At 33.8% G+C, this 17,195-nt stretch overlaps 1 protein-coding gene across 1 annotated transcript in view; it reads right to left on the reverse strand.

Moving 5' to 3' along the window:
• The window catches only part of CALCR (calcitonin receptor), a 150,120-nt gene that overhangs the window by 36,847 nt on the left and 96,078 nt on the right, over window positions 1-17,195 (reverse strand). Inside the window, exons 5-7 of the mRNA XM_001168038.6 lie at window positions 16,179-16,289; window positions 10,991-11,103; window positions 7,337-7,428 (exon numbers count right to left, since the gene is read on the reverse strand). Coding sequence (XP_001168038.2) covers window positions 7,337-7,428; window positions 10,991-11,103; window positions 16,179-16,289 — 316 coding nt within the window. The remainder of the gene's footprint in view (window positions 1-7,336; window positions 7,429-10,990; window positions 11,104-16,178; window positions 16,290-17,195) is intronic.

The following is a 17,195-nucleotide window of genomic DNA, read 5'->3' on the forward strand; positions in this document are numbered from 1 at the left end:
GCTGCCTGTGACAAGGTACTGAATCTATGTCCTTGAGCCATTGCATACACACACTTCACGTCTCCTGGCATCCTCCTCTTCCATCATTTCTGTTACCATCTTCTTAGATCTTATATTCCAACTAGAATCATCACTGTAGTTCCTCTTTTCCAACCCTCCTGATGGTGGAGCTCAGACACAGGCAGAGAATTCTTAATAGGCTCAAATGAAATCTCATTATGAGGCATACTGTGATTTGGATCCAATGAGAGCTATCCAAGTGCTGCTGCTTCTTGGCAGAGTCATTCCCCACCTTTTGGGTATTAAGCAATTTATTGGGGCTTTTATTCTTTTCTCTCCAGTTCATAAAGTTGTACATATGTGTTGGTGTGAATGTTCACATAAATAAACATTAATTTGAATATCCTATTTCATTTTTTGATGCAATAGAGAGAGCCTACATCATGGCTATAACAAAATTGCGGTGATTATTCTAGACAAATGAAAATCTTATATTTATCATATTTGATAAGGCAAAAAATATTAGTATAATGTCATTCACCATGTGAAAGTGTAAAACATGCCAATGACTCATAACACTAACTATTCCTAAAAATATCTTCATGGAATAAAGTTAGAAATGAAGAATTTTGAAAAGGAAATTCTGGGGAAAGATGAAATACAAAAATAGCCTGGGTTTACTTACAATGCCTTCCTATATTTCCAATTCAAAGGAAAAATAGTTGTCAATTTTCTGCAATAAAAAGCAATTTAAGTAATAAAGGCAGCCGTTAGAGCATATTTTAACTATTATAGCTACAGTTTTCAACTTTTCGGGAAGCGATTATAGTAACTCATTAATAAATAATATTTTTAAAAATTTAACTTGTTAAACAGGGATAGGATGTAGAATTTACATCCATGAGGCAGGCTCCGATAAAGACAGGATTTAGAGAAGAGCTTTCTCTTACACACACGCTTCTGTGGACTACTCTATTCAGCAGTACAGAAGTCTGTTAAATAAATCAAACCCAACTGGTTTTATAATAGCACTAAAGGTAGGTTGCAAATTTAAATTTAAACAAAAAAATTACTTATGTGAAACCTCATGCTCGTTTATACTGAATAAACTTCCCTCTGGTGACTGCTGCAATCAGCACAGTTGAATCTGTGACCTGCCATCCTTCATAGTCACAAGAGCAATTTATAATTCTCACTGGCGGTTAATTATGGGATTCATTGTTTAATTCAGCCTGGCTTAGACCAATGATAATTGACATTATCTAGAACTAAGGAGTATGAATGAATGTATCATACAGCGATGACATTCTTAAGCCTGGTTTTCTTTTGATTGGGGAGTGTTCAATAATCTGCTGTTGTACATTAGCTTAAATGACTTCATTAACTTCATTCTCTTGTGTAAACCCAAGCCACCCTGAATAAAATATACTTCCTCTACCTCCAGCTTACTCTTTTGTGTGCCTGCTCTACTTTTCTTCTTAACACTTATCACCTCCTGACACAGTATATATTTATTTATTGCCTGTTATTCTCTCCTTTCCTCCCACTAAAATGAAAGTGCTAAAGGAATTTATTTTATACATCTAGAACACTCTCTGACACATCATTGGGCTTAATACCCATTTTTTTTAAATTTAAAAATGTATTTAAGAAAAATGTTCTGTTTTGAGCTGTGACCACTAAGCAATTTTCCAGTACACCAAAGAATTACATTAAATGCTAGATGATTTCCTACTTTATACTTCATATCATACTGAACATTTGCCAAATTCTTCAGTTTCGTATTAACTAGCTAACATGGAACATTATCCTGTTGTTCAACACTAGTTAAAAATGAATATATCATACAGCATATATGCATACAAACAGTATATATATATTTAGATAGATACAGTACATATAAAGAGTACTGTATCTCTCTATATAAATATATATATATTTTTCATTGGAAACACAGAGAAAATGATAGTTTAAAACTAGATAAACTGCTAGCCTCCAAAGGAGAAGTATGACTAATATATGAGTTTCTGTTTTTTGAAAGTTTTAATATAATTTTTGCTCATTGAGTTTTAAGATTTGTATTATACTAACTTGATGACATTTACAGTCATCTTTTTGAAGTGAGTCGAAGGTATTGCAAATTTTTCAAAATTCATTCAATAATCCAAAATATATGATTGTGCACTCATTATGATCCAGACCTGGTAGATATCAGGAATATAACAGAGGACAAACAGGCGCTCTTGCCTTCAGGGCCCTTATATACTATGCCATTTTTAATTTAATTTTACTGTGATAATTGTTCTGAAGAAGAGGTGTGGGATGCTAGAGAGAATTAATTGAACTTAACATTAAAAATCCTCAGTACAAATACGTCGCTTAAATGAACATGAGAGAAGCCGACAACATTTTTTTGTCAGATCTGAGATGTCTTAGGTAGAAATAGCACCAACTTGACACTGGCTATATTCTATTCCCTTTATGAAAAAAAACAGACATTTAGATGGACAGAACATTGCTTATTATTTGAGTGATGGGAAACCATAAGTACCATAAATTCTCCAGTAGTAGGAGGATGAGACAACATAATTTACTTCTACAACATAATCTACCAATCAAGGTGTCATTCAAATGTGAGAAAGAGATAATGATTTACTTGAGTATGAATCTCAAGATGTCACATTTTAAGGCTAAAGCAAAAAGTCATTTTCATGGTTATAGTTCATCTGGTGTAAATCTTTCACATTTGTTTCAAGTTATTAGTACCCTACGTGTGTGAGAGTGTGTACTTTTTGGCAGCTTGTAGTTGTATGAGACGGCATTTGATATTGGTCTTGAGTTTTGCCGATTGACTAAATCAGTTTGCTATCACAGGGTGAGAAACAGCAGTATTTTCTCCTATATATCTCCTATATAAGACAGTGTAATTATAGTTACATTCAAAGCAAACAAAGTAGCAAAAAGAAAACAAGTAAAAGTTGTTATGAAGTTACTGGTGCATGGGAAAATATGAATTAGGAATCATTTCTGTAATTGGTACAAGCCCAAGTCATATCTTCCTAGTGTAACTTTTAGTTTTCATTTACCTAGGATCATATGTTACTCATGATAAACATGAGAACTGAAAAGAAGAGAGAAAATGAAGTAAAATGGATTGCATTAAAACTCCTGGGAAAATTCAAATACAATATATTATATATCTTCCCTATTTGACAAGAGACTTTATGCCTTTTGATTTAGCACAAAATCCTTATCATTAATAAATTCTCTTTCAATCAAAATTCTTGCCTTTCCTATTACTACTATTCTATGGGTGAAGAATATGCCGTGGTATGATCAACAGTTATCTTTGGTGTCTGTCCTGCCAGTGGTGAGTTGGAAGAAAGGAGGCCGTCTTTGATACCATTGATTTCATGGTTTCCTTGGAGCAACAGGAAGGCAGCTAGAGATGTATAATGGTGGATACTACACAAGGTACAGATTCACATACCCACCCAATATGTAGAGGTGACGTAGAACAAAGAGAATAGTAAGTAGTAGAGCAATCAGTCTTCCCTCAGTATGTTCCACTGGAAGCCACTTTTGTTGACCTCCATGATTACCTATATATGCTTTTTGTCAATGTGGCCAATGTAACGTAATGTAGACAATAAAATGCAGAGACCGTCTGTTTTCCAACCTATATTTCTATCAGCTTTCAGGCAAGAATAATATTTAAAATACCAATCAGAAAGACATGGATAACAATGAGTCAAAATAAATGCTGATGAATGGTCTGTTATGCTTTTCATGAAGTGATACAATGAGAGGCTTACATATTTAGGATTATTCCACAGAAAAGTAAATTGATAAATTGTAATTGAAATTTATGGATAAGTAAATTTATTGGAAATTTGCTGAAAATGGTCAAGAATCAAACTGAAATAAATGTCCATTTATGTGTCTTTCCCAAACCAGTCTTCCCTAAGGGTATCTTCATTTTAGCTCTCTTGTTGACACTTACTATTGGAATCTAGCAGTAAGAAATCTTGCTGAACTAAATTGATGTTTATATTTAATCCCTTTCCATAATATCATTCCAATTTTTTCTGCGAAGGTTTTAAACTAAATACCATCCTAATAATGCTGTCTTCTATCTTTAACTGGTGTACCAGAAATGACCTGCATATCATCTTGACTATTATTCAAACTTTTGAACAGTTAAGATCGTTAATGCTGACTTTTCCATGAATTAAACCTGAAAAACCCTGTTTTTTCTACATTTTGTCTTTCTCTAGGAAGAAGGCATAGAAGATAAATTTTCTTCTATTAAAATGAAGACTTTATATACATTTATACATTAATTTTCCAACAGCACAAGGAGCATGATTTCTATTTGCTTTAAGTTTACATAATTCCACCTTTTACCTTCCCCTGCATGCCCAGAATAAAATTACATTAAGATTAAAGGCATGCTTTAATAAACTAATTCTGAGTAATATCCCAAGTTTTTAGTGAAGCATTGGCAGTTCCAAAGCCTCTTGTATGATCAGTGACTTTAAATTTCTCTGCAGGCCTCCTAGGCCTGCTCATTTGAGGAGGACAGCTGCAGGGTTCCTCCTTTTTATGAGACACATTTGAGGAGTTCTGAGGGCTTTACAGTGAGATTTCAATGGAATGATTGTGAATGGGGCGTCAGCTCTCAGAAGTGGAGCTGGGTAACTTTTCACTCTGGTTTCCTGAAAGTTTTATAAAATTGTTTGGAGTTTGCAAAATTACTCAACCCTGCGAATATAGAATTAAGCAAGGGAGTGATGATATTTTTTGCTCAGGTTGCACACAGATGATCCCATTTAAGTGCATAAATTATGAAACCTATTGTAATGTGCAGTAAAGATCTTAAAGGTGATGGTGATGTAGAGTATTTGAAAAAAAATTCTGGAAAAAATTTGCTAATTCACAAATAAATTCCAATGATAGATCAGTATTATTTTCTACTTCCACAATCACTTTTAATGTTTCTGAAATTCAAATATAAAAAACATTAAAGGGTCAGGATCATACTTAAATTTTAAGAAGACAGATGCCCTTTATATTTTTAGTTCGGGTAAGGTTTAAGATATGATTGAAAACAAGTATAAAAATTTTATACAGCTTTTTTTGGTTTGAATATTTGGCATCTCAGCATACGTGCTTTTCATATCTCATTTGTCTCTTGTTGTGTCTGCTCTGAAGAACCAGCTATTTCAGTTCATTTCTTCTCATTATTAGGCTCAGATGATAAATCAATAAGACTTGTTTTTCTTCCCCAGATTTAAGTTGCTGTTTAGTTGGTTCTTAGAACTGAGAGACAGTAGGGCAAAGTTGGGTACTTTCTAGACAATCTGCCCCCACACTCTCTCAAGGGTTTGGTCAGAATCATTTTGCTTTGGGACTAACTGGAGTTGAGAAATATTCTACTTTGCCCTCGTGCCACACTTTAACACACCCATCTTCAGTAGCTTAATATAGAAATGATCGTTGAAAAAAAAATTCTTAATTTCTTTGCTGATTTGGCTCTCACAACTCCTCACTTATTTAAGTGACTGGAGAAATAAAGAATTAAGATCTATGCCTTTGACATTATTATCTTTAAAGTCCTGACTACAATTAGTTGCATGATTACAAATTTGGGGAATTTTTCTTTCAATTTTTTTATGATTATATTTTAAAAACTTTAAAAATATGCTTTAGTGGCATATTTTAAAATAAAAGTTGTTTGAGAACCATGATGATGTGTTTATTTACCATAATGAAGTGCAATTGAAAAATGAAGACATTCCAAGATTGATCATGTTATGTGATTACTGTATTCTGATCATTATCATTGAAAATACTCTTCTATTCTAATTTGAGTAATTAATACTTCATGTCTTTTTGCTTTATCAGTCTTTCTCCTGTTAAACCATGTATGGAAGGAGCTCATTGTCTGTTTGCTTATGTTATCACTTGCTATCCAGTTAAAAATTGCTGTTCACCTCTATTGCTTAGTCAATATAAGAATCTTGACTAAGATATAGACAAAGATTGAAAAATGATGAAGGAAAAAAATAGTACTTGTACTAAGGATGTATTTACAGGTGATTATTCTCCCCTTGGTTTAATTTTCCTTAGTACTATCCTGACAATATTTTAACAAAAATCAAATTAAGATTCTATTATGTTTTAAATTTATTTTTTGAGGTAAAGTATAGATGTATAATCTACCATCTTTACCATTTTAAACATATAGTTCAGTAGTGATAAATACATACATATTCTTCTCCCCCCTCATTCTACATGTGAATCACTGTACATTTAATCACATACCACATTTTTTAAGTGTGGATGATTGTTGGTCATCTGAGTCTACAAAAGGGCTTTTCTTTATCATTTCTGTGATACCACCATGACTATTATTACTACCAATAATAATAATAATAATGATATCAAACACATATTTCATTTATTATGTGTCAGACATGAATCCAGGCACCTTACATGTATTATTTCATTTTTACCTAATTTACTTCAGTTTCTAACATTTTTACTGAACCGTGGTGTGTCTAAAAAAAAAATACACATACAGTTTACTCTGAATCTACATTTGTGAACATACTTGAGAAAGCCAGCTTAGGACAATGTTATGAGTGCTTTATTTTCACTAAAGTTTGTTGTGATGAAAGCATATGTAACAGTTTCTAACTTAAATGTACCATTCCTGTAAAGATCCTATTTTATATTCATGTAAGATGACAAGATAATTTAAAGTATTCAAGTTTTCCTTGTATGTTTTCTCATATTTTGCTTTCAAGCATAATTGTGCACCATAAAACCTAAAGACAAGCATTACTTAAATTAGGTTTTGTAGAAACATGCTCTGATGTGCTTGTTTATTCCTTAGTCTTACATATGCTAGCAAGAAATAATTAGGCAGGGTATATATGGATTTGTGGCTATGGTCTCCAAAAATTAGAGTGGGAGTAAAAGAAGGTGGAGAATCCTCTCCTCCACCCTTAATGGTAACTTACCCATGGTAAATGGAACCTTTACCATATTACAACAGTGTACTTATGGATTCACAGGACTGTCTTATTTTGGGAAGTCTCAAGATATAGTACTTTTGAAAATGATATAAATTTATCCTGTTCTCCCCAAAGACAGGATTAAAAGCATATTTAAATTCATTTCATTTTTCTTGCTACTTCATGACTCCTAATGTTGCATGTCGCTTGTAATGTGCTGACGACCCTTCCCCACCTCCACTCTTGCAGAATTCACCATTCATTTCAGTAACTTAAAGGAGGAAATAAAGAGCAGATGCTGTGAGTGTACTTACCTGAAAAACACGAAAATCCCCAGGGAAATCACTAGAGTGAAAATTGACAAAGAATGACCCACGATAGCCAAATAGTACAGAACATATGCATTCTGGAACAACAAAAAGTAAACAAACAAACAAACAAACAATGAATGAATGATTCATCAGAGAGAAAATCATTTCTATTTCTAAATATATGTAAATCAACAAATGTTTTCCTCCTTTTAAAAACCTACAATTATAACAAATATTTCAGATAATGAAATTAATTTTTAGCTTTACTCATGTCATTTTATGAAAATAAATTGTCATTTTCAAAGAATAAAGTTCCTTGAGATGAAGTACCTCATTCAAAAATATATTTCAGAAGTAGCTTTAAATGCATTAAAAATTATCATCCCTAAGCCCAGTAAGCAATCCTGGTAGTTTTTTAACTTCTGGAATCTTTTAGACAGTGGATACATAATTCTATACCACAGAACTGGCAAAGCAGTAATCGACTTTCCAAGCTGTCCTGACTCTCAGCATATACAGAGGGTGCAGAGAGTATGGGGGCAGGTTTCTGTGCCTTTGTTTAAAATGATATCATTAGTATTTAGTTGGTTGAAGCTGAAACCTTTCCCCTTGGCAGCCATTTGATAATTCTTTTTTTTTTTTTCACGATCATGGTTACTTTTATTTATTCTCCCATAATGTTATGTTGACTCGGAAGAATGTCCTTCTCATAAAATGCATAATGTCATAGCATCTTTTTTTCCTAGTCATCACAATCTTTCCTTTCCTTATAATATAATTTTATCAACAGAGAAAATAGAGGTTGATCCAGTCACCCATCTCTCTCTCTGTCTTCTCTGTCTCTCTGTTTCTCTTTATCTGTTTCTGTGTTTCTGGTCTCTCTCTCTCTTTCTCTCTCTTTCACTCTATTTTGACACTAGCTTTTGCATTTTGCACTATTTAGCCAATTTCATCAGCTGTAATTGAAGTAGACTTGAATCTTTTGCAACTAGGGATTTTGTTTTCACTTGTTTTTCTTGGTGAAGCATAATTTGTGTATTATTTTGTAGTTGTACTTTAATCTCTTGACTTTTGGTCTTAAGTTCCTTCAACAGTTTGTTGGGTCTTGGTATGAATGCAAATGCAGTGTAGATAGGATGAATACCTTCTATGAAGTTCTTTGAATTCCTGGAATAAATGTAGCATTTATATATCCTTGAACATTTTGATTCTTGTCAATTTCCTCAGAAAGAGTCTGGGATTGAAGCACTAATCAGCTAAAATGCATCCAAACTATTCAGAGCCCTTTCTTGGTTATGTGCATTATTGTTATCCTGAAATGAACATTCCTTTTCCAGGCCTTAGAATTTCAAAATGGACTAATTAGCTTCTCCTAAGTTGTGCCTGTTGCATCATTTGACCAGGCATTCCATATTTTTGGGGCATTTTCATTGTTGATACCACTCTCTTAATAGCACATTTTACTCTTACAGGAAATGTTAATAAGTTAGAATAGTTGGTTTATAATTGGAGCTGATAAAATCTTCAGGTAGCTTTCTTGGGAGGGATTTAGGAATCTTATACACACACACACACACTCACCTATCTTTTCTCCCAGGAATTCATTTTCTGGCTATTTTTCTAACTTCACTTGTAGACAATATCAAGAGGGGCATTTTCTAAAAGTTCTTCCTTCTAAATAGTTTACTATGTAGAACACTCTTGCCCCTTAATTAATTTGGATATGTATCTGCGCCCCCTCTTCTGTCGGTCTTTTAAAAAATCTTTGCATACTTTATTTCTAAGAAAAATTTATATAACTTAATTCATATTCTTTTCAGTTGCTTCCAGAGTACTCCTTTTAAAAACATTTGTTCCTCTGAAATAGTTGTCTAAATGTGTAAGATTAAATCAACAACTCATAATTTAGTTGCCATCCTTGTGTCATTCTCAAGGTTGACTTTTTTTTTAATGAATTCTAGGTTGGTTCCTTCAAATTTTAATGTGACTATATTTATATGGAAGATTTGTGGAAAGCATTTTATTTTTTTATTTTTATTTTTATTTTTTCAATATTTTATTTTATTTTTAATTATTATACTTTAAGTTTTAGGGTACATAGGCACAATGTGCAGGTTAGTTACATATGTATACATGTGACATGCTGGTGCGCTGCACCCACTAACTTGTCATCTAACATTAGGTATATCTCCCAATGCCATCCCTCCCCCCTCCCCCAACCCCACAACAGTCCCCAGAGTGTGATGTTCCCCGCCCTGTGTCCATGTGTTCTCATTGTTCAATTCCCACCTATGAGTGAGAATATGCGGTGTTTGGTTTTTTGTTCTTGCGATAGTTTACTGAGAATGTGAAAAGCATTTTAATCATTATACTAAGTGCCTAGAGAGTAGCATTTCTTCTTTAAATTATTTCATTCTCAGATGTGGCCAGTGTACGTGAGAAGTCCAAAAACAACACTAAGAATGATTTGGACTTGCACTACTTACAACAATCTGGTTAACATGAGTATAATTTTTCTCTGTAACATCATAATCAACACTCATTCGGAAAATTCACTACTCTGTGACATAGCTTATTAATCAGACTTTATTAACAGCTCTCCATTAGGATGTAGACATGCATCTGATTCTCAGGGTGACTAAACCATTTGTAGAGATAACTGGCTGTGGTGCCCTTAGCTTGTGCTTGTGATGAGGTGTCCCTCCTATTCAACTGGTCCCTAAGCCATATGTTCATCTCGTTTGTTTTGTTATTTGTTTTGTTTTTAATAAAATAAAACTTTTCTACACCCTGAAAGCATCTCAACAGCAAACAAAGACACTAATGTGCTTTTAGTTTTCAACTGAATAATTATTTAGTATACAGGCCTATCTTTGACAGAAATAATAGGTTTATGTTAGAGTCAGCAGGGTTGCTTTGAGACGCCCTGCACAGCTAAACATTGACCAACTGTAACTCCTTGTTCTGTAGGGTGAGGAGGCTGGTTGTAGACTTGGTGAATTTTTCAGATTTTTGATACATTTGAGGAAGAAAGATCATCTGTTCCCCACCCACCATTTGCTTAGATAAATGTTTCTAAGCAGAGATAATATTGAAAATATTTAACATACAGTAAAATGCAAGTACTAACAATTGAGAATGAACTTCCACTGAAAATAATCTAAGCAGCCATATCTGTATTAGTGGACTGATGAGATGCCCTACTTTAGGAGTTCTTTCTATGCTTTATTGCAAAACTAAGGTTGTGGCTAACACAGGGGAAGCATGCTATCTTGTGACTTGTGGAAAAATCTGTAGTTTTGAAACTCTTCCAGGAAAAGAGATGTTAGAGAGTCCCTTGAAATGTTGCCTAATTTCTGGCATCATTGGGAATCCTTTCATCTTCTCTATGGACACTTATCCCCCTGCCATAAATGGACTGATTCTGTATGCTCACGGAACTTCAATTGACTCTTGACTCTGAGTGCCAACCAAGAAGTGAAATGTCATTTTCTCTAATTCTACTCTAGAGATTCCTAGAACTTACCAGTTATCATATGATTTCTTTCCACAAAACCTGTTGGCTTCTTTGTGGCAGATATTTTACAGTTATGCGTCCATTTCCTTGTACAAATAATGACATTCTCACTCAATACTGAAACGTGAAAAAGAACCTACCTTCAGTTTCTCAGGAGTGAAAGCATTGCACATAGTATAGTTGGACCAGGTTCGATTGTTTTCAGGATGTTTAAACCAAACACCTTTTTCATCACAGTATTTTGTAACCTTTTCTGTTAAGGAAACATAACAGTTATTGCATTAATATCTCAAAATCCCAACAAGGAAAAATAATAAATTAAAGCTTAAAAGCCATTCCAACATATTAATCACTTTATAGAACTTGAATGTGAGTATGTCAATAGAGACTATCACAAATCATGTACTATACAAAGTGTATTAATATGTATTGTCTCATTTTATCTTTAGCAAAGCCATGTGAAGTAGGCATTGCCATCTTCATTTTACAAATTCAAAGCAGACAGTGAGAGGAGTCATGGAGCTTGAGATTGAACCAGGATTTAGACCCAAAGACATGGATATCGGTCAGACTCCAAAGTGCTACCTACACTCTACCTCATAATTTTTTAACAGACATTAAACTTTTGATTATAGATGGAAACTACTAGAGAAGAACAAGAACATACCTTTCTTTATTTACTTGCAATGTTTTTTCATTAGATTAACTGTATGAAACAGTAATTTTTGGATCAAATGTTCAAATCTTCCCAATCCCATATAGTTAAATCCAATAGAACAAAGAAGTCCAAAACTAAGGGATATATCAAGAGGCCATTTTTCTGCCTCTCAAGAGATTTCATTTGAATCATCTCTCTTCATCCCACAGAAAATAAATAGGGATCCAGGCTTCAGCCTTTAATGTTGACTTTTTAAAGTATCTCATAGATGCTAGTTAATGAAATCCCTAACTCAGCTGGATTGGCATATTAAAGATCTCCACCTTCGCTATGGGGGTGCCAGGCACTGTGCTCAGCACTTTGCAGAATTATCTTCTTTAACGTTAATAATGAGTCTTTGAAGTGACTATTGTTCTTCCCATTTTATATATAAGTAAATTTCCTTTCCATAACTAGCAGGTAGAAAGGTCAGGAATCAAATCCGAGTCTACTTGATTCCAAATCTATTGCAGAGCTATTAAGCACTAATTAAGCCTTTTATTTCTGTGGCAATGTGCCAACTGGTCAGAGGAAACAAAACAGGCAAGCCCTTATTGTTAAGATGCAGATGTAGGTGAGAAAATAAGATGATGTAAATGGTACCTGGAAGTTGGATTTGGCATAGAAATAAAAGATAACACTGGTTTGGCCCCCCTTTTTTTTTTTTTTTTTTTTTTTTTGAAATTGATGCTTAGCAAAGAGGAGGAAAGCCTGACATCTTACTATCCCTCCAACCAGCAGGTCAGTGATTCTGGGGCTGCCCACTGAGCTTAAGAGTTCTGCTTACACTAAAATATTTTGGAGGAAAAGGATAAGAAGATTTTCTTTGAGCCCTGAGAAAGAACTTTTTCCAAGTGCTTGCTTTGTGGTGTCTGCTGGTTCCCATCAGGCTTATTATTTTTTCAATTATTTTTGTGTGATATATTCAGTGCTGGTTACAGTATGATAAAGCCTTGCTGCTCTTTTTATTTTAAATTTTTTAGGCAGTGTATATGTATCAGTACAAAGTAAAGTTCCAAACTTGATAGAAATAATAAGTTCTCATGGGGATGACTCCTATCTTTGCTGAAATTCACACTAAAATATTAGGCCACCATAGCAACTACAATAATTTTTTAAAATAACATTTGATAACTTACAATATACCAGACCCTACATCAAGTGCTCCATCTTAAAAATAAATAAGAAAACTTCTTTGTTCTGTATTTTGCTTAATTATTAACTGAGTATATATCTGAGATTCTGGGTAAAGTGCATGAGGCTGGGAAATCACATCAATATATATTGGGAGTAAAAAGTGGTCAGAATGGTGAGATAATATTTATCAAGACATTATTATCAGCAGGATAAACACACTGTAAAACTAGTATAATTGTTAGCAAACAACTAAAATGGCACTGAAATAAAATTAGAATTTGGCTGGATTGTCTAAAAAAAACCTCGCTTTTGTATTATAATACTGGTCAACAATATTTTAATTTGGTACTGGGACTCTAGAAGGTGAAATCTCATAAATGATCAAGGTTATCTACATTCCATTCCAGTGACCTAAAGAATTTTAGATAATGTTGTTAGCTACAAGATAATATTTAAATTCTAACCTCTGAATTGGCCAAGCAACTGAAAGAAAAAATCAGGTTGAATTAAATAACATAGAAATAATGAACAAGTAAACATTAAAATGAATGTACTTGCCAAATTTAATCTGAGTTATTCAGATACTCTCCAGTTCTTCAAAGCACCCATTCGATGTGTTTATTGTCTGAGAGATCAAATAGCAAGCCTAGATTGGTATAATATGCAGGGAGATTTTGCAAGTGTATTTGGAATCTTCACAAAATTTTAACCTTTGATCATTTCTCAGGGAAAATATTTTTGAAGCATTTTTCTATGTTAACAAAGGCAAAGCATTGTTGTACGTATAGATAATGCTTTTATAGATGGCTATGTTCTTTTTTAGCACAGGATGTGGAAATCAGAATCATATGGTAATATTTGAAGAACACTGCTATTGTTTAAAAGGCTAAGGAAATAACATACTGAAGAAAAGAGAAACTTATTTGGCTGAAAAATCACTGAGATCTGATAATATTTAAAATAATTTTCTATTAGTAGTTTTGGTTACTCAATCTGCTAAGAGCTAGTAAAAAAATCCTTTCAACTTGGCAATTTTTAGATATAATTCATCATTTTTTATTGTATGACCAAAACAGGTCTTATTGAACTAAATGCAAGATTTAAACTGCAGGTTATAGAGTTATTTGTATGTTTAATTTTTATTTAAAATGGATGAAAAAACATTTTTTCAAGCAAAAGATGTTTTCAAGCAACCTATTAGAATCATTACTGCTTCATGTAAATCTGTTACAAAGTTAAATAAGAAAACTTAAAACTGTAAATTTACTGAGATAGCCACTAGACAAACCCTATTTAAAGCATCTCCATTGGACATTAACAACATGTGAAAAAGGATTAGCACTAATCAGCACAAAAAATTGATGTTGAAAATTTGTCGATTATTTTGCTAATGTTATTTGTCAATGACAACCCTTCCAAGCTTACTTGCAATTTTTAAAAGTGGCCACAATTTATATTTATTAGATTGCAGAAAGTAGTTTTTTTTTTTTTTTAAATAAAATGAATGTAATTTGGTTTCAATGAAGTTATGCAGCCAGGTATGGGAAAATATATTGTATGCAGAGAGATACTACTCTTAAAGAAGGTCATTCCACTCATGTGGCCATAGCAAATGGTATTTTTTGTTTTGTTTTAACTGAAGTCTGGATCGAGTCATTTCTTGGTTTTAACTGTTATAACTATCAAGAATTTGGCCTACTTCACCTGATGAGTCTTTCAATATTTGAAGAAAGGATTATGTTTACTCTGGGACTTCCCTTTAGAAACCAAACACCCCCATTATTCACTCCCCACAGATTTTCCGCTAACAGCCTGGAGACTCTCCACATGTGCTTTGATAATTGATATTTCTCTCTAAAATACTCTATGTGTGGACTGACCCATGAAAACTACAATTTGCTTCTCTCACTCCAGATTCACACAGGGGAACTACTTGCAGATTCCGAGGTCCTATCCCTAGAGATTCAAATTCTATTGATCTGGACAGGGGTCAAGCATCTGCATTTTTCGTAAGCTCACAATTTTTTTTTTTTCATTTTGTGAAAGGGCATCTGTGTTGAGAATCACCGTCCCAAACCATATTTGGACCATCTTGGCTCTGTGCCATTAAAATTGTTTGTTTGTCTTCAAGTGCAGGGCTGTAAATGCTTCCTTGTTAAATTTTGCTTTTTACATTCCAGCATATTCCTTCAGAATGTCAGCCTCTTTTGAATTTCAATACAGTTCTTCACTCTTTCACTATCTTTTACCAAGGACTTTTTCCAAAGTGAAACAAACCTCTGGCATTTCATTAATGTGTTTTGTACATCATTAAGATGTAAGCTTTAGGTCAATAAGAAAATCCTAAAGAATTTAAGTTTGGTGTGTGTGTGTATGTGTATATATATATTATGTTATATATATGTTTATAATTTAAGTTTGGAATATATGTATATATTTCAGATACACTTTTAAAATGAATTTATCCTGCAGCTGAGAGGTTTCTGTATAAGAACCAGGCTGAAAAGATGGATCGATGCCTGTAAATCTCTGATTTTTTGATCAAAACCTTGCCTTGTAGTCAATATTTATATCCACTTTGGCAAGAGCCCCATTGTTACTTTGGAACTGGCCTAGTAGCCTCAATTGCACAACAACTCTTTGTGCCAATCAAGTTACTTCTAATGTAGTTGTCAAATCAAGATTAATGAAGCATCATTCATTGGGAAGAGTCAATAAGGGCCTGAAGGATTATCATCAAATAGCATTTAGTTAGAGATTCCAGGAATGTAGCTGATTTAGGGCACAGCACAAAGCCCTTTCTTTCTTCACATCCCAACTTTTCCATCACAATGGGAATTCCCAGAAGTGGCTGGCCTGCACTGGTTTTAAAAGAGGTCCTCTGCAATTCCACTTCCATTATCTCTGCCTTACTGAGGTGAAATTTTGTTTTCAGGGACAGATTAGATCTTTTACTCTTGAAGGAAGCACAAAAAGCATTTTTCTAACATTGTTTCAGGGGTAGACTCATTTTTCTTCTTTAATTGGGATTCTAGAGCCACTTAACCCCGGTAGGCTCAGGCTCACTTTACTCTTGGGAACAAATTTCACCCATTAACAGGGACCTATATGTTGTGCCCATAGCTAATCCATTTAGTTTCAGCCTCTGGGTCTTCTTCATAATTAAGATTTCTACCCCTTTTTCAGTGAGACAATTGAAAAATTTTTAAAACTCACATTTAAATAAAACTATTCACAGAGTTTTAGAAAAGCTATTTTTATAAACCAGAATTTAATACCAACACATATAACTGACCAGCAACATGACTTAAAAAAAAGGACAGCTTGTAATATTTGTACAACTAAGAAGTATTTCAATTAAGGAAACACTTCAGAAGTTGCTAAAATGTGGAGTATGATTAGGTGGGTACATTTTGTATCTGATTTTCTTCTCAAAACCATGAAAACTCTAAAAGCTTCATAGCAAGAACATAAAATGAAAATAAACACTCTACCTGATGGATCAAAATCTGGAAAATAATCTGGGCAGAACTGATAGGACAATACTCCAGCCGGTGTGTCATCCCAGCACAGCCATCCATCCCAGGTGCGATTGCAATATGGACCTGGCCATTTAGAAGGAAATTGATATTGAAGCCTTGTGGATTTAACTAAATGAGAAGATTGATCCCAAGACGATATTACATGTAGCTGAGCTCACTACACCAGTCATAACCACCCACATTTCAAACAAGCCAAGTCATTTATTTTGGAAATAAAGTTTCAAATAGCCTTAGCATATCTGTGACCAAATTATCTCATTGGATGACAAGCAGGGTTCTATTTCTACTTTGTAAAAGGTTCCAAAGTTGAGTGCATCAAAAAAGCAAATGCCCCAAAGACTGCAAGACCCTCTCTCAAAAAAAAAAAAAAAAAAAATCTACCTAAAACCATGAAGATTTACTTCTATAAAGGTATGTATTCAAAAGAATCAGATCCAGGCTTTCAAGAAAGCTCTTAAAAATTATTTAAAAAACGAAAAGAGCTCTCAGAAAACCCCAAAAATATCAGTTCTGTGTTTTTATTGTCTCACTGGCTTCAACGAAATTGTTTCTCCTTTGGTCAGAGTTATATCTAATGCCTGTTCAGTTCTTGATAAACACTGAAATTACTGCAGACAGAAGAATAATATGTATCTGCCTTTCAGTTGACTTGATGTTTTTGTTTAAAGGAAAATGGTAAAAATAAGAACTACAAACTAAAACTTGAACTATTTGAAAGCAAAGAATGTGCAGTAACAGAGTATATTTTACCATTTTTTTCCCTACCATGTTGGGTTGTCTTAAAATGTACATGGTAGTAGGCCAGATGCAGTGTCTCACGCCTGTAATCCTGGCACTTTGGGAACCTCTCCTGAGCCCAGGAGTTGGAGACCAGCATGGACAACATGGCAAAACCCCATCTCTACAAAAAAATACAAAAATTTGCTGGGCATGGTGGCATGCACCTGTAGTCCCAACTGCTCAGGAGGC

The sequence above is a fragment of the Pan troglodytes genome, chromosome 6, assembly GCF_028858775.2.
Source record: "Pan troglodytes isolate AG18354 chromosome 6, NHGRI_mPanTro3-v2.0_pri, whole genome shotgun sequence".
NCBI classification, from domain to species: domain Eukaryota; kingdom Metazoa; phylum Chordata; class Mammalia; order Primates; family Hominidae; genus Pan; species Pan troglodytes.